The sequence below is a fragment of the Rhinolophus ferrumequinum genome, chromosome 27, assembly GCF_004115265.2.
Source record: "Rhinolophus ferrumequinum isolate MPI-CBG mRhiFer1 chromosome 27, mRhiFer1_v1.p, whole genome shotgun sequence".
In the NCBI taxonomy this organism is placed as follows: domain Eukaryota; kingdom Metazoa; phylum Chordata; class Mammalia; order Chiroptera; family Rhinolophidae; genus Rhinolophus; species Rhinolophus ferrumequinum.
In genome coordinates this window covers 15221038-15248192 of record NC_046310.1, presented here as the reverse complement: position 1 = coordinate 15248192, position 27155 = coordinate 15221038, and the positions used below count along the sequence as shown (strand labels likewise).

The 27155-nt window shown below is 37.6% G+C and overlaps 1 protein-coding gene across 3 annotated transcripts in view; it reads left to right on the top strand.

The window, feature by feature from the left end:
* The window catches only part of CNST (consortin, connexin sorting protein), a 75754-nt gene that overhangs the window by 38961 nt on the left and 9638 nt on the right, over positions 1–27155 (top strand). For all 3 annotated transcript variants that reach the window (XM_033099881.1, XM_033099882.1, XM_033099880.1), the window contains 7 exons: positions 1773–1978; positions 8286–8316; positions 10473–10559; positions 11020–11134; positions 13269–13290; positions 13468–13564; positions 19650–20545. In XM_033099881.1, coding sequence (XP_032955772.1) covers positions 1773–1978; positions 8286–8316; positions 10473–10559; positions 11020–11134; positions 13269–13290; positions 13468–13564; positions 19650–20545 — 1454 coding nt within the window. The remainder of the gene's footprint in view (positions 1–1772; positions 1979–8285; positions 8317–10472; positions 10560–11019; positions 11135–13268; positions 13291–13467; positions 13565–19649; positions 20546–27155) is intronic.

Genomic DNA, 27155 nt, shown 5'->3' with positions numbered 1-27155 from the left:
GAGGAAACTCTAGTACAGAGAATAAAATGTCTAATCCAAAGTCATTTAGAAAATGACAGAACTGAACTCTCTTGCTCCTATTCCAGTGCTCTTTGTTTCATACTACTTGTCCTAGCAAGGAATAATATCTCAAGAGGTAAGCCAGTTTTTTTTTATTTAAGTCATCTCTGAAGTTCAAGATCTTCAAGCCCCAAGAGATAATCCTTTTGTAGTATGAGTCTTGCAAGTTTCCCTGACCTCTTAACCCATCTGGAATGACCCATCTGAGCCTAGTTCATATTTTCCATCCCCTCCCCACCCTTGGTGATTAAAGTACTATATTCTTTCTGATTGTTGCATTAGTCTTCTGTTGCTTTTGGAATCCTTAAACTTCTGTATAGGGTTTTGGGACTTCTGTTGGTTATGTTTTATGATTAATATTCTTCCTATTGAAATTTTTTGTTGGCTACATAATTATATTTGTAATGGTGCTTGTTTATATATTGTGCTTATGCATAACATTAATTATTAAAATAACTTAGAAAATGGATTTAGCAGGAAAATGTAAGGAATCACGATAGGTGATTTTTCTTTTTTTTTTTTTAAAGCACAGGACTTGGAATTTTAATGCTGAAGGCACTGCTGGATATAATTGGGATACATGATAGATAAATTAATCCCTCTGCTTCAGGAGTTATGATCTAATAAAGATGAGACATTACACCAGTTACTATAGTGCAACACAACATAATGTAAGGCCATAATTGGAGGGAAATAAATTTACTTCAGGCCCATGTTACAGGGAAATACATGGATTTCTTTAGGGTAGAACATAAATAGGCATAGATGAGAGGAAGATATTCCAACTGTTAGAGTCTGTAATTGCCCAGAAAGGCACAGAGTGTGTATTAGAGAGCTGAAAAATTGACCGGTGTGGCCAGAGCAGTGTGTTTATTTGGAAGGCGATAGAAGACAGGGTTCTGGACACACTCTAAAGGGCTGGACAGGCAGCCTCAGTCACGGTGCACACACACTACTGAGAAAGAGCCTTGGAGGCAGACCAGCTGAAGGGACGTACGCACGCACGCACGCAGGCAGGCAGTCTGTTCACTTTGGATACGAAAATTAGAACCGATACTGAGGTTTCAGTGAAGGGTGAAGTTATAATATATATAATGATTAAATGTTTTAAATTTTGTGCATCATTTCAGGAGCTGTGGGCCAAGCAGTTATTCATTTAGGATTTTTTTTTTTTTTAGAAGTTTGTGTTACTTTTTATTAGGAAAAAATTTTTCAGTGGCCATTAGCTCTGGCATCTGAATTCCTGCTCGTCTGGGACCCAGAAGTAGTTCTAAAGTTATCAGACCAGAGTTTAAAGAGGAAGGTTTAACTTTTTTAGCCATTTCATATGATAAACACATTTATCTTCCTATTCAGTTCTATGTATTTGGGGCAAGCCAGGACTTCAAATTGTAGCTAATCCTTTTTTCCTTGGGGAGAATCAAGTTTTTGGTCAGGTTTTAACCTGCCTACTTTTCTTTAGATCTTTTTTAATATTCTTAATTCTGCACACACAAAGAATGGTTTATGTGTGTGCTGATAGGAGCATTCAGGTATCATCATACTGTTAAGCAGGATAATAACTTGTGGTTTCTCCTTTCTTTTTGTTTTGTTTTGGTTTTTGTATAACTAGTTTTATTTGAAAATTTTATGATTATCAGGAATAATTGTTTTAAGGTATTCACCGTGATGGAAATTTGTTCTAACATAGACATTTTGTTTACTTCTTAAAGGGCTTTCTTCAGAAGATTCCCCACCTTTAATGCAAGAAACTGTAGTAGGTGCAGCTGCACGTGCTGTTGGTGATGGAGCGTCTGCTGAAGGGAACGCCAACGACCCGCCGGAAGCCCCGAAGCTGGCTCTGCAGTCTCTGTTCTCACTGATCCGAGGTGAAGTGGAGGAGTTGGACTCAACAGCCCTTCCTCTTTGCCTTCATCAGGTAGGACGTGAAACCCTTCACTTCCGGCCTCACTCACATTCTGGGACCAGAGTTGGCAATAACCCGAAATCCAATTCTCTGTCATTGATGCTACCCCATCTGTCATTGGTGAGCCCAGGCGACGATGCCCCTGGATCAGTGGCTGATGGGAAATGTGCGTAGTACTGACTGGTGGCCACACACTGGCCTTGGATGGTACTGTCTCATTCAAACAGTTGCTGACTTCTTTTATTCAGTGAATAAGCTGTGTGCAAATAAGAGTCAGTGTAGCACGTGCTTAGTAAGCACCACCCAGGTGCTGAAAACAATGCTGGACGCTAGGGAAGCAACAATTACGTAGCAGGATCTGTCTTTAAGAGAGCCCCTATGGAATGGGAGAAACAGTTACGTATATCAATGATTGTAGAAGTCTGTATTAAGGGTGACAGTAGACATGTTTAAGGTGCAGTAGAAGCACAAAATGCTTCATCAATTTGGTCCTGTCTGCAGTAGGTCCAAAGAGGCTGACTCTCGAGCTGGGATTCTGCAGGATGTGCAGGCGCTCACTAGATGAACACAGCGAGCTGGCACCGGAAGAGAGAGCAGCCTGTCTAAAGGCATGGCTGGGATATTGTTGGAGATTACGATGGAAAAGATTTTGGAAATGAGATTGGATAGCTGGGGATATTAAGGCCTTCCTTTCAAGGGCTGAGAGTTTTTAATTATGGGAATGCATAGTCAAATATGAAGTTTAGAAAAATAACTCTTCTGATCATTGGGCAGGTAACTTAGAAGATGGAGAGAGTGGAAGGCCCTTAGGACAGTGACGGGGAAGCTTTTTTATACAAGAGCCAACTCAGAAAAAAATGAAGATATTTATGAGCTGTGTTTTGCTTTTCCTGAAAATGAAAATAACTGGCATATGGGAATGGAAAAAAGCTTTACTTTTTATTTCATTTACTTCTGTTTCATTTTAACTTTTGCAATGAGTAGTGAGTAATTTTTAATTTTTAGAAAGTAAAATAACTTTTGTCCCAAGGCAGGAAAATGTATATTCTTACAGATTTATATTTACGTCCTTTGTGGACTTGAAGGGTGCCTTTGAGGAAATAGGTGCTGCGTTTTGACCTCTATCTGACGTGTTCCTAACTTGCCAGAGTTGAGAAGCACCAACACGAAGGCAGCTTTCTAATCTTTCAGCCCTCCTTGTATCTGTTTAGTGGCTTGACTTCGCAAAGTATATTCACACTTATTGTTATTTCAGCCTCCAAACAACCTGGAGAGTATAACAGGGTTTAAAAGTATGGGCTTTGGTTCTACCACTGACAAGCTAAGTGGCTTTCAGTTTCTTCTTCTGTAAAGTTGTAGACGATTAAATGAGATAAATGCAGGTAATAGCATTTAACATAGTGCTGGGTACACAGGAAAAAACAAATAAATGTTACACGTTATCACTATACTCTCACTGTCACAAAGTCAGAGATTGCTTGTTAGACATGAAGACTGGGGGCTCAGCAAAGACATGGTGAAGCGTGCAGTAAACTGAGACATTGCGGCCGCAGAGCCAGCTAATGGCTTTCCCCCTCGGCCCAGGAATACAAAATATTCTCTCACCTCCGAAGGGATATACAAATCAGGGAGAAATGAAATGATGTTTTATTCATTTCAGTAATTCCTAGCACCTCACACTGTGTCTTCCACCTAGATTCTCCAGTTGTTGACGTTTTGCCACAAATTTGCACACACACACCCCCGCCAACACGCATGCACACATATTTTCTCCGGAAACATTTTTAAATGATTTTCAGGCATTGTGTCACTTCATCTCTAAATACTTGCACATGTATTTCCCAAGAACATAGCCAGCAATGCCATTATCAACCCCAAGGAATTTGACATCCATACAGTATTATTTAATATACAGCCTACAGTTACGTTAACCTCAAGTTGTTCCACAAATGTTCGTTGTAACTAGTTTTCCCCCAATCCAGGATCCAGTGAAGGAGCACATACTACCTTTGGTTGTCAAGATTCTTTAGTCTTTCATAATCCAGAGCAATCCTGTAGCTTTTTAAGTTTAAAAAAAAGTTTTTTCTTTTTTTTTCTTTTTTTTTTTTACTTTCATATCATTGACACGAAGAGCCCAGGAATTCTAGTAGAATGTCCTATAATTAGGATTTGTCTGGTTATTTCCCCATGATTTGATTCACGTTAAAACATTTGGGGAAAGAATTCTATTTAAGTAATGTTCCATACCCAGTTCTTTCTTGAACTCGTTGTAGTCTGGCTTTTGTCCCCACTGCTCCACCAAAATTGTACTGTAAAGGCCACGAGAGACCACAGTGTTGTCAAATCCAGTGGTCAGTCCTGAGTTTTCATCTTACCGGAGCCATTAGAAGCTTTGACAAGTTGATCAACTACTCTGTTTTGAAACTTTTTCTTTATTGGCCTTTTGGGACCCCTCATTCTTGGTTTTTACCTCTTAACTCACTGGCCATGCCTTCTCTGGCTTATTTGTTGAGTCCTCCAAATGTTAGTAATTTTTAAACATTAGAGTGCTTCCGAATTCAGTTCTGAATTAAATATCCAGCTTCCTCAAATGTCTAATGGGCATTTGAAATGTAAGATGTTTAAAATTAAACTTTTATTTTTCTCCTAAAACTGCGCTGTCTCAGTCTTCCCTTTGTTAAATGGCAGCTCCATCCGTCCGGTTGCTGGGACCAGATACTTGGAAGTCATCTTTTACTCACTTTCCCCCACATCCAAATCCGATCAGCAAGTCCTGCAGATCCACTTCAAAATATGTCCAGAATCTGCTCTCTTCTTCCCTCCTTCATTGCTACCATCTCAGTACAAGACACCATCGAATCTCACCTGGATTCTTGCAGTAAAGTCCTCACTATGCACACACCCCCCCCCCGGCCTTCACTCTGACTTCCATTGCGTTTTTTCTTCTACACAGCACAGCAGTCACTGGGATCCAAATGAAATTGAAGTCAGATCATGTCACTTCTCTGCTCAAATCCCTCTAGTGGCTTCTCTTCTCATTCAGAATAGAAACCAAAATCCTTACCATGGCCTATGAGACTCTACGTGATCTGGCTGTTACCTCTTAGACCTTAATTCCTACAACTCTCCTTATTCATTCCTTCCTTCCCAGTTATGCTGGCCTCCTGTCACTTCTTCAGATATGCCAAGGACATTCAGGGACCTTGGTATCTCCCTTCTACCCTTTCTCATAAAACTACTAGAGGATACAGTCCATCCAAACAAGGGAGTAAACCAAGAAATAGGAAGATATGCAACACAGGAAACTGGGAATGTTACCCAGGAGAGAGGTGAAGGGAATTCCCAGGTGAAGGGAGATTCTAAGATGACAGCTGTGCACCAAGGAGAGGGTAGCCAGTCCTGTTTAGAGCAGACCAGAGAGTCTGAAGAGAGACTATTGCAATCCTTTCTGTTACTGAATACTTGATGTGTCTGAATATATTGAGAGATTTAGGCTCTTGATGGAGTGTTTGGAGTTATACAAGTGAGAAATGCATGGAAAACTGTGCAAAAAAAAAAAAAGAAAAAGTAACTCCAGGGAACACAGAGTTTTCACGAAAGGAAAAAAAAGTTTGGCTCATAATAAAGTAAACATTAACTATTTATCTACCCATGACTACAATATAACACTGTGGAATGGGTGAGTATCTGAGAGAAAGTGTTTGTGTTTGTAGGATTGGAGTAGGGAAGAATCAAAGGACTCAATCCTCATCGTCTACTAAAACTGAAAAAAATCAAGAAATAGCAAATATAAGCATAATGTTTAGAGATATAGAAGTTTAAAAAAACAGCAACAGGTGAATAAATCTAAGTGCTTGCTTCTGAAGAAAGAGGTATAGGGCAAGACAGGCCCTATACTCACCTTAGAGAACTATTTGACTCCTTAAACCATATATATTCATAATTTTGATAAAAATAAGAACTAAAAGAAGACATTTATAATACAAGCATCAGGTGAGAAAGCATCCAGGTTAAGGTGGTGACAGTGGAAATGGAGAGGGATGAGTTCTAACTTTGCATCTTGCACTTCGGTTCAGACTCAAAAACCATTTCAGGCACCTACTGCTATGTTCTGGGCGCTATGCTGAGTACACATTCTCACTTAATCCTTACAGCAGCTTTGTCTCATGGGGCTGTAGGTATTATTATTCCTGTTTTGAGCCATGAAATGATACATCCAAGATCACACAGCTGGTAATGGCAGAGCTTGGACTAGAACGTGGTTTTGGGTTATTGACCTCCAAACCTACCTTCTTTCTGCTCTACCAGGCTACCTCCCAGATTTAGACACATGGGACATCAAAGAAAATCACATCTTCTCTCGTCCTGCTAGACTTCCCAGGGTTAGGTTTTTATAGGGGAAATGCCCTGTATATTTATTTTTCAAGCTGTCCTTTCACCTGGAAATGCGTTTTGCTTTTGAGGCATTGGGTTTCGTGACCCTGTCTTTTACAGTATTGGAACTGCCAAAGAACTGAATTCTAATTGAAATTTATATTTCTGTAGTGTCAGATAATCTGGTTCCGAATAGGTATGGCTGCCCAAAAATACTACTTAAGTGAGAGCTACTTATTAATAACTTTGTGTCTGTGATGCACAAACACAAAATGGAAAGGACAATGGCTTTGAAGAGCTAGGCAACTATCGTGATGAGCAACCAACCTAAAACTGTATCTCATGTTATGTATGGTAGAGAAATCTAGGCCATGCCATAGATTTCTCCCTGGAAGTTTGGGGGTGAAATGTGATCACTGATTTCTATTAGATGTAACCCAGTGGTGTGCTCTAGCCTGCAAGTACACCAGCACATGAGAACCATTTTCAGTGATGTCCATGTTGTTATTAATAGCTTGAAATCAGCCATGATGGTGGTATTGACACCACAAAAATGAGCAAATGCTACAAATCAAGGCTCTCCCCAACACTCTAGAGCTGATTGTTAAACATTTATCAGCACACTAGTGGTTGCCGTAGTATATGGAATTCTCATTTTGTAGGTTAAAAAAAAAAAGGTTGGATAGTGACAATTTGATTTGGTTCAAACTAGTGCTATGATATTAGAACAAAGAGCTGATAAAAGACAAACAGAGTCTTGAAAAGCAATTTATGCTTTGTAAAGTCCTCACAGTAGAAGACAAGTATGGAATCAAACTTTAAAAATGTACAAAAAAGGTGATTGAGTCCAGTTCTCTATATTGCTCATGGAAGAGTGTTATATCTGTACAATAAATTTAAACTAGGCATATATTTTCTTTTAAACATATGCTGTTTCCACTGTGGGTTTTGGAAAAGCTATTCCTTTTTTATTGCTCGTTTATAGCTTTGACAAAGAACTTGCATTGGCAGCTACCTGGAAAATGGAGACACTAATCTATAAGTGGAACACCAGGGGGTTTTTTTGTTGTGTTTTTTTACTAGAAATTTAGTAGGAGTCAGAGGAAACTGTTTTAAGGGTGTCAAGTACTTATATGAAATATTGTAAATATGGTAAGTCAATTTATGTAGATAGCTCTCAAAAAAAATAATTTCTGTTTTATGGTTCTATTTTTAAATGCTGCATTAAATAAAGATCCAAATAAAAGATCCCAAAGTTTTTAGAACCAAAGAATATTTAAAATTTGAAGGTGCCCTAGAATGAATCTGGTAAGTGATAAGCCGCGACTGGGACCAGATCCCGACTCTGTGCCCCCTCTCCCCCCCCCGCCAGTGCCCTTTAGACTCTGCAGCACTTTGGTATAGTCCAAGCATCATTGCTCAACATTTAGCACTTGACCCAGCCTTTTCTGTAATATCAAAACAGAACCAAAAGTCAGTGTCCCATGAGGTAGTTTGTGAAACAGAAATGAAATGAGTAGCGTTTTAAGGTCTCCTGTCATGTGACATAGTTCAGCTTTTTAATTGACCATAAACAAAGTCATTCTCTTACCTGTGTTATACTTTTATAAGCCTCTGTAGTATTTTCCTCATTCTTTAAAGTTTTTACTTCTAAACTCTAATGCATCCGTGAAGTTTGCTTTGACTTGGAATAGAATAGGCAGAATGAGGTTGTATTAAGACCAAAGAATGTCTCTGTTTGCTTTGCTTAATAAAAGTGACTTCACAAATGTGTCTTGTGCTTATAGTCAGATTTCTTCTGAACTGGTAAATGTAGTTAAATAAAGAGTTTTCTTAGTTTCGTATTAGAGACTTTCAGAGTGTCAAGGTCTTGATTTCTCCCAAATTTGACTTCTTACCCAAATGTTAATTTCCTGGGGTTTTTTTGTTTGTTTGTTTTCAACAGATAGCAGAGTCCTATTTCCAGGAGGAAGACTGTATCCTTTTCTGAATTACAGGAAGAAATTCTTAGACCTCTTAAGAAAAAAACTGCCCATTTCAAAAATTGAGGTTTACATAAAATGTATAGATCTGTCATTTTCAACGGGTTTTAACAGTTGTGTGCACCGATGTAATCACCTCAGAAAGCAAGATGTAGGGCATTTCTATCCAAAAATTCTCTGGAACCACCCCAATTCGACCTTCCGTAAATAAGCCCTAATTTTACCAAAATCTAAATATTTGTGTGTTTGGGGGGGGGGATATCATGTTAGTGAAAATTACAATTAAAAAATCCATTGGAGTTTCTTTTTTTTTTTTTTAAACAGAAGTGCAAGTCAGGTAGTATTCCTATGGTAAGGCCTGTGAAGCATATTGCACATAGCAGATCTAGGACTGTCTTATTACAGTTGTAGATACATCTTCAAAGGAGATTGAATTCTTGTCTCGTAATAAACAAAATAAATGTTGTCCAATGAGACTGTCTGCAAACTCTTGTACAGGAAAGATTTCTTCCCTCAGTTTTTCAGTTTCCCCTTTTAAAAACTTGCTTTTCTTTTTGAGGGATGGCCCACTATAGACTCTCTACAGAGAATTTATCAGAAGCGTCTGTTTTTCCCCATTCGTGTGATTTCTTTTCCTTCTACCTTGTTAACTTTCATCGCACCTCTCCGCAGAGTGAGAGAGAAGCAGTTACCGCCGTGAACCCTACCGAGCACCCTGGTAACAACCTCAGACCATGGCAGTTTATTACTCAGTATGTGGAAAGTCTAATTCTGGTGGAAATGAAGCTAGAACGCCCTTTATTTATTTATTTATTTATTTATTTATTTATTTATTTATTTATTTATTTATTTATATATAAAACAAATTATGAGTATGGTGTAGTACCGTGCAGACCTGCCGTCAACATCCCTGGGCGCTTCTTAGAAATGCAAATTCATGGGCCCTAGAATCAGAGCTTCTGGAGATCAGACCCGTGAACCTGCATGTTAGCAAGTGTTTTAGATAATTTTTATGTTCTGTAAAGTGAGAAACATTGGTATACTTTAAGTAATGGGCAGAGGAAAGCGGAATTGATTGTCCCTGCTTCTCCCTGGACGATTTTATGATTCCTGGTATATCTTTAAGACGACAAATGAGAGAGAGAACTGAATGTCTGGGTGACCTTGGGAAGGACAAAAAGCTAAACAGTGAGTTTTCCTCTTCCTTCTTTCTGGGTCAACATTTAGAACATGGCCCAAAGGAAGGTAGACAGTTGGACAATTTATCCCAACCTCATGTGGTGCTAAGTGTGTGCAACAGATGGAGAACGCAGAAGTTTATAAGAAAATCTACAAAAAGGAAGAATCACATAATTATGAAAATTACTGTGGCAAGTTAATTAAATTTTTTACAAAAGATCCATATAATGTTTTGCTCTGTCCTTGTTTAGGCATGTAATCCTTTGGTTTTGTGGGAGAAAAGCATTCAGTGAGAAATAAGTAAAGGATCAAGGTAAGTTGAAATCAGAAAGTTTGACAAGAGGGTAGCATATTTGCTTCACAGAAAGTAATTTAAGGAAAGAAAAAGTAGGGGAAACACTTAGATTCCAGGATTTTATGTCGGTCCTATTTACAGTTAAATTATGATTAATTGGCTGCCAGAGACATATTACCATGTTTCCCCAAAAGTAAGACCTAGCCGGACCATCAGTTCTAATGCGTCTTTTGGAACAAAAATTAATATAAGACCCGGTCTTATTTTATTTTACCATAATATAAAACCGGGTCTTATATTAAAAATAAGACCCAGCCTAATGTTAATTTTTGTTCCAAAAGACGCATTAGAGCTGATGGTCCGGCTAAGTCTTATTTTCGGGGAAACACAGTATTAGCAAGCAGGCATTCCTTGAGTATTAAAACTTTCTTTTAGTTTCTACTGTTTGCTTATAGAATGGAACCCAGATAGCTACTGCATAATATGCTGTATTAAAATGTACCTACTTCGAAATCAAGAAACCTTACTTAAGATTTGTTTAAACTTAAAAATGTTTAGAGTCCTCTCATTTTTTGGTAAGCTTCATATTTCTCAATTTATATAGGACATTATTCTTCAAATATGGGGCTAAATGTAAATAGCCTGGATTTCTATTTTCCTCAAATTTTCTATTCAGATGAGAAAGCAATGAAGTTCATTCAGCTTGAACGACTGTATCATGAGCAATTGCTCGCAAATCTTTCTTCCATTCAAGAACAATGGGGTGAGTACAGACTAACAGAGAATGTGGAATTATCAGAAATCTAACAGGTTGCTATCTAAACAGTTAACATATTTGCCTGGGTTTTGTAAATCAGAAACTAAATGTTTCTACAGCTAAGTTAATGTTGCAAAGAAAGTAGCATTTCTACCACAAGTCCATGTCATTGTGAGAAAATCTTTCTCTTAGTGTTGTGTTCTTCATATCAATGCCAAGAAGAGAACTCTTGCAACTATTTGCATTTCTTCTGATCCCTTTGCCTGCCCTACTGGCTAATTTAGTCTCTGGGGTAATATTTACTTACATTGAAAAGTCATCACTTAGCTATTTCTAACTGTTAACTTCTGGGTTGTTTGAGAAGGTAATTTTGCATGCTAATCTTAATCAGTGGTGCCAGTTAACTATTTTTCACTCCTAAATATGATTTGTAATATTCATTGAGTAACAAATATTTTAAATTTAGAAACAAAATGGAAAACTGTACAACCACATACAGTTACGTCTGTAAGGAATTCAGAAAAAGGATTTAATGGTGAAGATTTTGAACAGCTTACTAAATTTTGCACAACACATCAAGAGTAAGTATTTCAGTATTTTGTTCGAATGAGTTGCAATAGAATATTGAAGCATTGTGGCATTGAATAAAATACACAATCCATTTCATTTGTTTTGTTAATGTTGTTAATGTTTTGTTAATGTTTAATATCTGAAGAAATTAAATCAGATAAAATAAAATGATTAGGTTCCTTTCTGAGCTTTTATCTGTTTCTTAAACTAAACTCAGTAAAAGGTCAACTTTATATAGGTTCAAAGTACCTTCTAATTAGAAAATTTTAAATATAACTCCTAGTTGTGACTCTTTGTGGTTAAGAAATTAGATGATTCAGATGGGAAAAAATTGTGTGTTAGGATTTTTCGTTGTAGTTGTTTGTTAATGTTTGTATGTTGTAGTAAAAACACATCTTTAAATGTAGCCTAATACTGGAAAGCAAATGCATGCAGCACAGTAATTAACCAACATGAACCTATTTACCAAATAATTTTAAGTTACTTTATGTGTATCAAACAGCTAGGTCTTTAAAACTAAATTACAGTAACAATAAAACACTTAGATGTTTTTTCTTTTAAGTCATTGTTTGAAAACTTAGAATTCTGAAGGTGAGGGGGCACGATAATGATTACACCCACCGGGCAGATCTGAGGTGAACATCCTAAGCCCTTAGGAATGCTGAAAGACGCCATTCTGTTGCTAACCTTGTCTGCTTTTTGCTCAGAATCACAATGACTAAACTAAAACTCTATTTGTTAATCATGGAACAGGCACAAGTAATTGTTGCTTAGCTGATGCAGTAGAGAATTGCCTTTGCATCCGATTGTTTTGGAGAACCAGCCTTTGAATGATTCTAGATTCAGAAGTGATGCTCATTCAACTTTTGTGATGACGGTTTTCTTGTGTTAGCCATTTAGAACCTTTTAAACAGTACTTTTAGGGATTCCATATGATAACCTAATTTCTTAGCCTGTGAAATAGGTTCACTTTCAACTTCATAGAGTTTTAAAATAATGGGATCTTTTAAAATAGGTAAAGGGGATTGTTTTACTTTCAAAATATTCAGTATAGATATTTTTCTCTGCCCTTCCCATGGAACTAATAATTTTTGAATGTGATACAAATGTCTTATTTAAAAACAAATATTTATTGAACATAACCTGAGCTTGGCATTTTTATGCTTTAAATTTGGATAATTACTCCCAAATCATTATCTTAAAATTGTAATATGAAAATGTGTTTGAGTTATACATACAGTAAAGTGCACAAGCTTGATGAATGTTTACATAAACATATATATATGTCTGTGTAACTACCACTCTGACCAACATACAGAACAATCCAGCCCCTCCGAAAGCTCCCTCAATGCATGCGCCACGTCAGTACCCACTCACCCCAAAGTAACCACTATCTGAGTTCTGTAACAGTATGTATTCCTCTGTTCTGTAATTTCATATAAATGTAATCACACAGAATGTAGATTTCTGTATCTAGCTTCTCTTGCCCCTTATTATGTCTGTTAAATGCTGTTGTGTGTAATGGTAATATGCTCTGTTTTATTCCTGTGTGGAGTCCTCATGTGACTGTGTACCAGTTTATTTATTCATTCTATTGTGAATAGACATTTGGATTGTTTCTGGTTTTTGAATATTATAAATAAAATGGCTGTGAACATTTTTGTGCATGCCTTTTGGTGGATGTATGCATTCTGTTAAAAGTGGGTATTTCCTAAAATATAATATTTAAAAATAATTTTTTTTGTTGTCTGTTCCCATGGATAATGCCAATCAAATTGTCTTCTGCCATAATCTATTTTAGATTATAACGACAAACTAAAAGTTTCAATATATATGCGTGTGAAATATTCTTCAAATACATCATTAGCAAAAGGTTAACTTTTTTTTTTCTGGATCGCAGCATTTGTAAGTTTACTTGGGGGTTTTCAATAGTAACTGGCTATCGAAGGAGATTAACACATGATATAGCTGCACTTTGAACTATGTGAACCAGTGGTAATGTTCCAACAGTGGAAATGTGTGCTGATATTAGAGTCCAGGGAAGCTGTAATATTTTCTTAGTCTTTTTTCAGTGACATTTGTTTGGAAGCATATGTCTGCTGTAATTTTTATTTTTAATTCTTTTTTTCTCTTTTTTCCCCACAGTCCCCTATTATCTAAACATAAGGTAAGAGATTGTATCTTTGAAAGTTATTTACAGGAAAAAATGTTAAATGTCATATGTCTGTAGCATGGGATCTTTTAGAAAATAAAGAAACCTTTCTCAAATTATTTTCAATTTTCTACTTGAATGCAATAGTTTCCCCAAAAGTATTTGTGTTTTTTTTGTTTTTTAACTTTTTAGATAGCTGCTGTAGAAAAATCCCTGGGGAGGAAATGTTTTACGCAGTTAATAGCATCTGAAGATCTGAAGGAAAGTGGAGTTACAGACAAAGATCCGGGTATGTTTTGAAGTTAGAGAGGAATGTAAGCGATACCTGCTTCTTGTACTGTTTAAGTGTTACATTGGAATTGCTGCGAAGGAATTTTTTTGTATTTACTTTTTGTTTGGGCATATACCTTTCCTAGACAAATAGCAAAGCAACCTTTTTTTTTATATTGCATAACTATTTTTAGATATCTAATAGTTGACACTATAAAATCTAAATTCTTACAAAAACATAAAATTGTTTCATTGTCTTCAGCAGGTGGTTGTATGTATCTAACACAAAATGACAAGACTGTACAAAAATACTCTGAAATAGGCTTGGTTTCGGTGTATTCAGACATCCTTTCCTGTTTAAGAACCAACAATTATTGTATGAACTTTACCAGAAATATGTTCTATCTAGATATTCAGAAGCTCTATATCTTGATAATTTATGTATAGCAATTTATTTTCTTCCCTTTTCTGTTGACTAACATATGATGTACTTTAATTTGCATGTATACCTTTCTAAAGCATTATGATATATTTTATACCACTTTGTATCATGTCAAAAGTTAAAGATTTTTAGAAACTTTTCTTTATATTAGTAATGTGTGTTCATTATAAAACTTTTAGAAAATAAAGATAAATAAATGCATTTTAAGGTGTTTATTTTTCCTCATGTATTGTTTTAGTGCTAATTTGCATTCCTGGGCTTTATGTTCCTGATACTAAACAGGCAGCATCCCGGGTTTTGACTGAATTGCCCAAAACATAAGATGATGATGAACATGCCTGCGACTTAATTTTATTTTTTCTCTTTATAAAGTCCTTTTTCCCCCCGCTAACTCTCACTTTACCCCCTTTATTCTTATGAGGTAAATTTCAGATGTTGCCGTAGGTCAATCCTACTATATTCTATTCTTCCCATCTCTCCTTTTCTGGTCATTTTTCTATTGGACATCAGAGTAAAATGAGCTTCATAAAAATCTTAAGGGAGGGAAAACGTCACAAAATGGCCACCTAGCTTGGGCATGGGTGCGTGTCCACGTTACGTTCGCACATTGAGAAGAGGGCTGTGGGCTGACTGATTACATTTGGCGCTTAGCATTGGCTGCTGTCTAGCATGAGCTTGGCTCTACTTCGGCCTTGGCCTCTGCTACAAAATATGTGGTACAGGTGGGGAAACTGAGACACCTCATTTACGTCACTTGATTGATCCTTTGATTCACAACTAGAATCTGGGTCTTCTGGTTTCTAACTGAATGCAGCACGCTTCTCCTAAGTAAATTGTATGGATTATCGAAGATTTCCACAGTGCTGACATCTCACTAATAACCGTCTCATGGGGAGGGTGCGGACTAAATCCTGGGGCAAGAAATCTTGCCAAGTCTGATAAAACTGTATCTTTTAAAGACAATGTCAAATCTCCCAGAATTAGTCTCCTCAGAGTGGTTATTCTGTGAATAAATACGTACTTAGAAATGTAAAAATATGAGAAAAAGAAATATGAAAATATTACTTTAAATGATTTGTGTTTAATGCATTGTTCATGTTTTCCCTCATATTCCTCATTTCTAATAATGTATGACATGTAGTACAAGCTAGACTTTCCTTTCCTTTTCTTTCTCTCTCTACATTCCTTGATCCTAAGCTCCTTCTATAATATGTTACTTGCTATTTTTTTTGTGTGATGGTTAAAGACATTGTTTCTGGAGCCAAAATTAATCTGGTTTAAATTCTGTCTGTACCACTTAAAGCTGTGTGACCTGAGGCAAGTTACCTAACTTCTCTGAGCCTCCCTTCCACAGCTCCAAAATTAGTAGCATTCTTGTGGGGATTATATTAGTAATTTCATGTTAAAAGTTTAGAACAGTACCTGGCCCAAGGTAAGAACTCAATATATGTTCACTGCTCTCATTACTTCTCTTCTTCTGCCCATGTTATCGTGACCCCATAATACTAGCGTTCTATCAGTGTTCTCTGCGTATAATTCATTTCCACTTTTCTAACTAAGCTCCCATTATTAAAGTCTTCAAGTAATTTACATAGCATTTTATATTTTCAAAATATTTTTATGTATATTATTTCATATGTTCCTCTGAACAACCAGTGTAAGGTAGTGTGAATCATTTGAAGTAATTCAAGGAAGCTAAGTGACTTATCCAGGAACAGAACTAGTTAGAACTCAAAGCCAAACTTTAGTTTTCTGATCCTGAAGTTCACCCATTTTTATTAATTTGTATTTTTATTTAAGTAATATTTAATATGTAAAAATAATGTTATACATGGTCTATCTTTCCGTTTATTCAGAACTAGTTTAACACCCTTCAATAAAATGTTATAGTTGTATTTTCAAAAAAAAAAGAAATGTTATACACATACATTATAACAAATAATAACAAAATGAAAATGAAGACCTATGAACCTAAGACCCAACTAAGGACTAAATTATTGTCAGTTCTGTCCCTTGCTTTCACTCCACCATGCAGTAACCATTATCCTGAGTTTTATATTTATCACTTCCCATTTTTTATCAACTTTATTGACATACAATTTCCATACAGTAAAATGTACTCATTTTAAGTGTGTAATTAGATGAGTTTTGACAAATGTATACACTCATGTAACCACTATCCCAGTCAAGATAGAGAACATATTCATCACTCCAAAATCTTCCTCCCAATCCCATTTACAGCCAATCCTTCCCACGTCCAGCCCCAGGCCACCCAGTGCTTTTCTGTCATAGATGAGTTTTCCCTGTTTTAGAATTTAATATAAATAGGATTGCTCAGCATATGTTTTTGAGAGGCATCCATATGATTGTGTGTATCATTAGTTCATTCCTTTTCGTTGCTGAGTTGTATTCCATTTTTTTACCGTACCACACTTTGTTTATCCATTCGCCTCTTGATAGACATTTGGATTGGTTCCAGTTTGGGGATATCATGAATAAATCTGCTACTGTGTTTCCCCGAAAATCAGACCTAGCCGGACAATCAGCTCTAAGGCATCTTTTGGAGCAAATATTAATATAAGATCCGATCTCATTTTACTATAAGACTGGGTCTTATATAATATAATAATAATAATATAATATAATATAAATACTGGGTCTTACCATGTTTCCCTGAAAATAAGACCTAGCCCAACCATCAGCTCTAAGGTGTCTTTTGGAGCAAAAATTAATATAGACCAGGTCTTATTTTAATATAGGACCGGGCATAATATAATATATAATACAATACCAGGTCTTATGTTAATTTTTGCTCCAAAAGTCGCATTAGAGCCAATTGGCTAGGTCTTATTTTCAAGGAAACAAAGTAGGAAGGCATTTTGTGGATGTATGTTTTCATTTCTCTTGGGTAAATAATTGAGGGTGGAATTGCTGTGTCATAGGGAATATTCATGTCTAACTTTATAAGAAATTACCAAACAGTTCTTTACTGTGATTGTACCATTTTATGCCCCATCAGCAATATATGAGAATTCCAGTTGCTTCAGATCCTTGCTGACATTTAATGTTGTCAGTCTCTTTTAGTTATTTTAGCACTTATGAAATGGTATGTCCATTGTGGTTTTAACTTGCTTTCTCCTGATGACTGGGTATGTACATTTTTAGTTTTGAATTAACTTCTGTAGAAGATGTACTAATTTATACCATTATCAACATTTCAGGCTTAAAGTTTAAGTATGGTTTTTTAGTCTGCTAAAATAAATATTTATTGCGAAAATTTCCTTTTGAAGCTTGATACTACTCATATGTTTGTACTTAATGTTAATTTATGAGATATTCAGAAATTAATTCATGAATTCTTTAGTCCCATATCATGAATTGTGCAGGGGATTTTCCCCTAAATAGAACATGGGGGGATAGAGAAGAAAAAATAACTCAAAGGCATGTACATTTCTGAAGAGTATGTGTTATAACTAATGTTAAGTCTAATTTCTCATTGTAGAGCTACCTCTTTAATTCAGTGTTTACTAAGTATCTGTTATGCACTTGGCTCTTATTCCATTTTTATTTCATCAGAGGAGTGTTATTTTTAGTATGCGTGAAGTTAATGCAATAGAAAGTAACACACATCACTAGATTTTGGGGTTCAGGAGAGCCAATTAACAGAAATTTTTGTTACTATTAACAGAAGCCTTAACAAGAATAAGTTTCATATTATAATACATAGTTGTAGAAAATTCAGAAAATATTTTTGGTTAAACATAGTAGACCAAACATTTACCTCCACTTTTTCCTGGAACACCATTAAAACATCAGAAAGGGATTCTTAAAAGGCAGAAACCCACAAGGACAGACCTGGCAAGGAAACAGCAACAGATGTGACATCCAGAAAAATTTGGAAGCTGGAAAGCAGATGGATGGGTGGCAACTGGCTTAGGACACCAGAGAAAGCTGAAATCTAAGTGTCTACAGGGAAAATGTTGGCTCTGCACTGGAAAGGTTGGGAATTGGAGGCCCAGAGGGTATGTCTAAAGTCAAGGACATAAGGTTGGACTAGAAAGGAGACTGGAAGAGTATTCGGGACGGCTTTATATTCCCTCTCTACCAAGCAGGAGGCTGAAGGTTTATTTTTTAGAGAACATGAGTTGTTGGAATTGTGGACTAAGGGATCTGGCACAACTGAAGAAAGAAATATTATATAGAAAATGAGGATTGAATGAAAATATTATGGACTGAATGGTGAGACCTGAGCCTGCTCTGCATTTAGCATCTAGAACTGTGGCAGCTACATCTCTTTCTTCCTCTTTGGGAAACCAGCTACCGGTCTCAAACCTCCAGATACCACATTAAAGGCCTTTCAACAAAGGCCCAGCCCCTCTTTGTCCCACACTGAGAATTATTCCTGGAGAAGGCTTGCTTTTCACCACAGAGTTGCTTGTTTCCTCATTTAAGAAAACCTCAGGTAAAAAAGATGCAGACCAAATCAGACACACAAACCAGAAGAAATTCAAAGGAAACAGTGCAGAGGACAGATGAAAACTTTTTAGAAATTAATGAATATTATCACAGAGCTTAGAGAAAATATCATTTGTATGAAAATAAGAGTAAGATGCTGATAAAGGCACATTCAGAGAATTAAAGAAAAAGTTCATAGAAATTAAAAAATGTGATGGCCAAAATAAAAAAATAATTAGAATAATTGAAAGATGAAATAGAGTCAGTCTCTCAATAAGATGGAAAGGTATAGATGGTCAGTCCATGAGCCCCAAGAAAATTCCCCAGAATTGATGGTCCTGAGTTTCCAGATTGAAAGTCCCACCAAGTACCCAACACAAAGAATGAGAAACTTGAAGTTTCAGGACACCAGATGAAAAGAAAAGAATGTAAGTCTTCCAGGAAGAAACTGTAGGTTACAAGGAGTTGGTATTCAGAATGGTAAGAGACTCTACATCCCTAGTGGGAGTTAGACACAATACAGCATTGCCTTCAAAATTGACAGAAAAAGGATTTCTAACCTAGAAAACCAAACTTGATTTTTAGGGGGTGAAGGAATAAAGACTTTCAGATGTGAACAGTCTTAAAAAGTTCAATTTCCATGTACCTTCTCTTTAAAAATATTCCACCAAGAGAGAATAACCAAAGAGGAAACCTGGGGTTCAGAAAACAAGGTTTCCAAACATAGGCAAAGGGAATTACTAGGCTCATCAGAAAGGAACATTCTAGGACAATGTCTGTGTAGCAGGCCTGGAGAGCTCAAGAAGGGTATGTTTTCAAATGGATAAATTATCTGTTGGTGCATATGCCATACTTGTACATCGGTCAGAGTTCAGAGATACATAAGCAGAGATATTTTTTAATGAAATAATAAGTGAACTCTCAGCACCAAGGACAATAAAGTGTAAGTGAGAAAGGAAAATGTCTCAGTAATAGTGTAGGTCAGTGTGAATAATATTTACAAAGCCAGAGTCAGGTAAACATTTGCATATTGAATTGCCCCAGAAGTGTGTTGCATTGTAACTGGCAGCTAGAGGAGGAGAAATAATACATCATTTCAGAGGGTTAGGTTATTGTGTCACACACATTATTCTTGTGTCCTTTCCATTCCCTCCTGTACAAAGTGTTGTTCTGAATCTTAAAACAACTTGTTTTTCTTTGTCTTCAGAGAGCGAAACTTGTCTTGGCCTGGAACCAAGTAAAGAGAGCCAACGTAAAGAGGAGACTCCCGAGAGCAATCCCTGCTGTAATCAGATGGCCGGCCAGGCCGACCCCCCCAGCCTTCTGGTAACTGCAGGGAGGGGCCACACGGCGGAGCCACTCGGCAGCGCTGAAGCCACCAGGGAGCTCCACGCCCAGCCCTCCGAGACAGCGGGGAGCAGCAGGTCTGGGGAGCCACACTCTTCAGAGAATGCTTGTGAGGGTGGCGGCTGCCTGCAGCTGGCTCACACAGGGGTCTGCCAAGGTGTGACCGAATTAGAGGGCGCTGCGCAAGACCCTGAGGTGTTATTTTCCAGCGAGTCAACGACTGAGCCGTTGATTTTACCGGGCCCTGATCATATACCTCCTGCCTTGATTTCTGAGGGTAAATGTTCACAGACTCAAAGAAAGGAACTCCAGTTGCCACTTCAGGATGCTGCTGAGGCGTTGCCCACAGACCAACTTGAGAACAATGAATTAGATGAGCTGCAGCAACCTGATCTCACGGGCACTGATGGAAAATCACCGCAGGGGCAGACTGACCCCAAGGGCTCTGCGAGTGTACTTCGTGAAAATAATAAAGTCTCTGACTTAAGTACAGCGCTTCCAGAGGTGTCTATGGCCCCAGAGGAAAAGGGAGGTAAGGAGGAACGCGTCAATAAAGAAACAGAAGACTATTTGCACAGCCTTTTAGAAGGATGCTTAAAAGATACTGAAGAGTCCGTTTCATGTGAAGAGGAAGACTCAGATCTCCTTCAGGATCTTTCTCCTGATGAAGCATCCTATACTCTCCAGGAGAACCTGCCTTCCGATGACAGCTGTCTCTCTCTCGATGATCTTGCAAAAAGGATAGAGATTGCAGAGGTAAATTTGAGATTTGCTATAAATACTATTAAGAGTAAAAAAAGCACGTGTACAAGTATGTTAAGTATCACCGTGTTTTTATAAATTTTCCCTGGTCTCAAACATGAGGGAAAATTTTAATGTATACTGTTAATCATTAGTAGTTTTATTTAAGTTTTATTTATTTTTATCATTGTGTTTATGCTTCCAGAACTTATATTGTATGCCTTCAGGTACAGTTTGCGTCATGAACACCAGTTTTTATATTCTTGTGACTTTCATTTGGAAGTTCTAGGGGTTACGATCAAGACAAGATTAGTCATATTCTTATTAGGAATCTCATTTTTTCTTCTCATACATCTAAGATAAAATATAATATATACTCTCTGTTTCTTCCTCTTAATATATTTTTAATTCTTTAAAACAGTATAACAGAAAGAAGGAAACATTTTAAAATACAGTAAGACTAGGAGATACTGGGTGGATTTTTAAGCCATTAAATTGTGTATGGGGGGATTCTCTTTCTTACAGTATTTATAAGGTCTAGATTTGAACAAACAATACTTACTACACTAAAACAAACATAAATAATTCAAAGTTTCTGTAATCAGTAATGAGGCTAACAAAAAAAAAAAAAGTGAGGAGGAGAGGATCGAGATGACCATTCTCCTTTGTTTGATAATGCAATTTTTTAAAGTTCCGTAAGAAAAGATGAAAGCCGGACCAAAACGATAGCCCCTGAGGGAGGCAGCCTGATACAGTGGAAGGAGCAGAGTCTGGTAGCCTTAGTTCAAATACGGACCCCACCAGTTGCCCACCTTATGGAGTTACTATTTACCTCTCAGTCTGTTTCCTGTGTTCTCCTCTGAAAATTAGGATACTAACTACCTTTCTTCTTTATCTTCTTTTTTTTCCCAAGTTAGCTTTTAAGTCCTGTTTATACCCAATGTTTTCTGATTCTGTAAAATCACTGAAAAAAACTTCAAGTGGAAAGTGGAAAAGTAACAAAGCCAAAGTAGACAAAAAAATAAACATAAAAATAGAACCCTGTGACAGCTTTCTAAGATAATGGTAACTGTTGGAGTACTAGTTTCCTTTATTGAAGGAATTGACTTATAGTCAACTGTCCATCAACCAGGACTTTTCTTCTTAATTTTTTCTTAAGATTATTTAATAGTGCTTAATAAGTGCAGCATTTCTGTTTGGGGTAATGAACGTTCTAGAAATAGATACGGGTAATGGTAGTTCAGCCCTCTGAATGTAATTAATGCCACTGAATGGTACATTTAAGAATGGTTGAAGTGGCAATTTTATGTTATATATATACTTTACCACAACTTTTAAAAATAGTAAAAATTAAAATAAATAAAGCTAATAGTACAGCGCTGTACCCAGTGTTCCTCCTCTTGTTCATTTCTACCAGACCTCTGGTGCGGGAAGTGACCGAAACCAGGGCCACACTCATATTCAAATGTAGCTGTAATGCTAAAAGGATTACCATTATCTGATTGCTTCTTTTCACACCAGTAATTCAGTTGACCTTATGGGGAAAAAAGCATGGTCTAGTTTTAGCTTTTTAAGTGGAAACTGTGAAGAGGCATCAATCAGAATGCTGCTGTTGAGTCTCCTTGTCTTACAGAACATTTCCTGGTGAGGCATTACTGCTGAACTAACGCTGTCCTACAACTACATGGAATATCCCTTCCTCAAACTCAGAATTTCACTTTTTCATACTAGATAACACCTCGTGGTGGAAACTACGTGTATTTGCATGTTAAAGTTGTCTTTTCTGTGAAGGTACTTTTTATACGTGATAGTCCCCTTTCCAATAATTCTATTAGTCTGTTAAGCTGTGCTGTTTTAAGAACCCCCAAAAGCTACATAAGATTTACAAAATTAATTTACTTTCCTATAGTAATGCTAAACAGACTGTTTCTGAATACTTCCCTCTCCATCCTGAAAAATATATTTATACCTTAAGAATGAGGTGTGGGGCCAAGGAAAATGTCCAGGTTACCATAGGCTTGCTTGTAAGTGTGAACCTTTTTTTTTTTTTTTTTTTTTTAATGCAAACATTGTTTCCTGCCTTCTGGAGCAACCCTTCCTGTGTCAGGTGCTGAGGACACAGGGAGGTATCTGAATAAGTTCCTGGCCTCTGGGGGTGCTCTGCTGCCACACCACTCGTTTTGCTGGAATTGTTTTTGATATCAGAACCCAACCCCCCTTTACTGAGGAACCTGGTAATGCCAATAAATGATTGACTTGCTGGGTTCTAGAACCTGGATGTCTTCTTTTAAACTCTTTTGCTGTTCCTAGCATCAAAACCTGAGAGAAGAAGTATGCTATACAAATTCAAAGTGTCAATCATACAATTCAGAGAGCCCCTTGTGAGCAGATTCTAGCCACATGATATGCCATATGGAGATAAACCATTCATTTTCTTCATTAATGTATACACATGTAATCTATTTGCGGACATTTCATGTTCAGAAAACTATATTATATGCTTCAGGTTCAAGTAATTTTTCCATTTTTAGAAATAATTTATAGTGTAATAGCTGAGGAGGTAGCCGCTTTATTACTGCTTGGGTCTTTAGAAGGCTTTTAATCTAAAAGAGGGCAAACTGTGTTCCCTGCCATCAGTCTAAATTGGCAACATTTCCTTGGACATATCTTCAGGTCTCCCTCCTTCACAGGAAACAAAATAGGGGAGGACATAACCCAGAACTTTCTGATGGGGAAAGATGACAACCCAGAATCGCTGTTCGGTTTGTCTTCAAAGAAGCTGTCTAATTCGAAGTGACTTCTGTGGAGTCTTCGTCTCTATCTCTAGCTAGATCTCTGAGATCGGGGAAGTTAAGTTACGTTAAGACCTGCCACCATGGGATGCCCTTACCAAGATGGGAGGCAAGGACTAAACAGTAGTGTTTTATAGAATCATGTAAGTAGCTGTTCTATGAATGTCAGACAAAGGACGGTCGTAGAAACAGCAGTCATGGCTGTTCTGCCCAGAATGGCTCTTTGGCAGGGAGCCGAAGTCCATTTTCCAATACAGGAAATGCAGTCTTCCAGTAACACAAGAGGGTTCATGGAAAACAGTTGACCTGAGATTTACGTAAGTGTCTAAAAAGTCCCATAGGATAATCCACGGATTAGCTATCTTTTCTTTGTGCCAAATGGTCTCACCTTTGCCTTTCTTTATCCTGCCCTCTCAATTTCCTAATTAATTAAAGTTTCTCTGGACTGTCATGTCTCTTGCACCCAGTTCCTTTTCCATTTTAATTATTCTATTAACGTACACCTTTACTGCCTCTTCCTGGACTTTTGCAACAGCTGCCGAATAAGTTTTCCCATCGTCATATAATCTTCTCCCACTCCAAATGGTCTTCCATTAGCACTGGATAAACTTGGGATCTCAAACTGATAGCCAAAGGGGCCAGTCGGGTAATGAAAGTAAATGAGATGACCTTGCTGTAGAGTGATAAGGGGAAGGTCCCCACTGCCATGTCTAGAGGTACTCAGCGTTTTACAACACTACCGATGAAAGCAAACCCACCTGAGGACCTAGGGCTAACACATAGACTGTTTAAACTTCCGCTATAAAATATTTCTTGCCTTCTCAGTCTCTTCCCCTGAGTCTTTTTGGCTCCGGGGTAAAGGCTGTATTTTGGCTTGGTATTCAGGACCCTTGGTAATCTGGCCCACTCACCGTTCCAACCTCCTCTCCTACGCGTCCTCTGTTCTCAGCCTGTACTGTAGTCAGACTGGCTTCCTCGCTGTCCCCCAAATACACCTTGCATATTATCTCTTCTGTTCTTTAGCATCTCTGTTACTCCGCTCTGGAGTGAGGAACCTCCTTTGCACACATTTATTTCCTCCAATCCTGCAGATCTAGGTCGTGCCTTTTCAGCATGTAGAGTGCCAAATGCAGTGCCTGGCTCATGGTCAATATCTAGTAAATGGTAACTGCTGCCATTATTCTTTGGTCGCTGAAGTCTGTAATGTTTATTCCATTCAGACTGCTCCTCTGAGCTTCAAATGAGGGAGGGGCTTGAGCATCATTCCTCCCAAAGTCCTCTAGATGTAACCTTCCCTTGTTATAGGACGCGCACGAGTACACCCACATGCTTTCTGCACTAAATTGCAAACTCCTTACGCGTAGGGATCCAGTTGAATACCGTTTTGTAGTCTCTATAAAGCCAACACAGACTATACAGCCACCTCTGCACAGTAAAACTTTTTTTCTTTTTACTGAGTTGACTTTGAAAAATAAATTACCTTTAAGGACAGATTTAGTTTTTATTATTTAAGGGGAAAAGCTGTGTTACTCAAATAAGTATAGGTTAGGTGCTGTCTATATGCACATTGCTCATCCGTGTGTTCCTGTACTCTGTGGCATGTTTACTGAGCACCTGCTATAGTCTGAAAACTGGGGGAACACTAGTGAACACAGATCAAGTCTGTTCTCGTGAGGCTCCTGCTCTAGTGAGAGAGACACATAATGAACAAGCTCACATGAAAACAAGCAGAATGGTTCAGAGATTGGTAAAGCTATGAAGACCTCTCAGGGAGGGGGTGTAGAGAGACTGAACGGGTGGGTGGGGTGGAGGAACAGGCTCCTTTCTCCAGGGTGTTGGGGACGGCAGTGGGAGGGCCAGCGGGACGCCCAGCACAGAGGGAACGTTCCACAGTGAAGAAGGGGAAGAACGGGGAGGTCTAGGTGGAAAAGGCAAGCTGGAGCTACTTCCAACAGGGCCTCGTCAGGCCAGGCTAAGGAACTGGAATGATATTCTCACGGTGGTGGAAAGCCATGAGGCTGAGCAGATGAGACGTGATTCGCTTCCTGGCTGCTCTGTGGAGACTGGAATGTAGGGAGGAAGGGGCCAAAGAGAGGAGGCCAATCAGGGTATTGCAGTTATTCGGGTGAGAAGTAGTGAAGGAAAGCATTCAGGTAGTAGTAAATCTTCCTATTTACACACTTTACTGGGGGTTACAAAGTGGAACAGTATCTTCACATTCTTACCATTTCTTTTCCTATTTTATACTTATTAGCTTGTCCTTTTAAGCAAACCAAAACAAATTACAAAACCACGAGGTAGTGCCTAATCTAGAAACTGCAATACATTATAAAAGTCCTATTTTTATGTTTAAAATGTCCTTTTTGCTTTTTAAATGAATCTTATAAAATTTCAGCATTAACGTACTTCATCATCATTTGTTTTGGTGGGTTTTTTTCTTTTTCACTCTCTCCATATCACAGCGTTCTAAGAGGCAGCACGGTGGAGATCCACCATCTTCTTTCTGGAAGATGGCTTTCCTCCATATAGGCCTCCGCCTGCTCCGGCTGTGACTTGTTCTATTAATTTGCTATACTGGTAGCCATGACATTAATCCCCTTCCAGATTAAGTGAATGACACAAAAGATATTTCGTCTAACCTTCTCCTCCCCCGTGACTCTCTAGTGACAGATTTAGCCATTAGTTTAAGTGTCTTTTAGTTGAGGTGATGTGTACGATAAGGATTTGTTCCTAGAGATATATACTACTTTGGAAAGACAAAAGAAACTTAATTAGGTTTAATATATTATAACATGACACTAAGCAAAAATTTTTTATTAGATTTATTGGGCTGACATTGGTTAATAAGATTATGTAAGTTTCAAGTAAACAATATTATAATACATCATCTGAATATCACCTAAAGTTTAGTCTCCTTCCATCTCCATACATTTGACCCCATTTTACCCTCGTGTCCCTCCCCCAACCCCATTCCCCTCTGGTACCCACTATCCTGTTGTCTGTGTCAGTGAGTTTTTTTGTTTGTTTGTTTGTTTGTTTTGCTCTTTCATTTGTTGCTTTCTGTTTTACATCCCACATATGGGTGAAATCATATAATTCTGTCCTTTTCCATCACAGATGAAATACTGCCATTTGCGACCACATTGATGGATCTTGAGAATATCAGGCTGAGCGAAATAAGTCAGACAGAATAAGCAAAATATTAATAGTCGTAGAAAATAAGATCTTTCCACATTAGGGAAATGGCAGGAGGTTTAATCTTGAGTTCATATTCAAGCTCTGCCAGTACTTGTGCTGCAAGTTTAAGCATGTTATTTAAGCTCTCTAAGCTTGCCGCCTTCATCTGTAAAATGGATAATGCCTCTGTAAGAGACTCATCAAGGTTAAATATGACATTATGTAAATGTCTTTACCAAAAGTATATAGATTCACTAAGTTATGGTTTTTATTATGGAACCCAAATCTAAAGGAGCAGGCAGCGAACATCGGCTGGTTTTTCAGTGAAGAATAGTGAATTTCACACGTGCTTTTCCAGAATGAGATTGCTGGCTTTTACATCATGTGTAATATGCTACTATGATTTATGAATGTTCATTCTCAGGTTAGTTGGGAACCAAGCATGTGTTCGTGTTCAAAATCTACCCACCTTGAGGTTCTGGATTGAGTAAAGCCTACATCATTCAAAGAATATTATTTGGTATCTATTTTCTTTAATTTCGTGAGGAGGCAGTCCTAACAATAAGACCTCTGAATGTTTTCCTTGTCACAATAGGATTTACTGTAGAATTGTAAAATAATTTTGTTTTTACAACTGGTTCATTCTTAAATTGCTA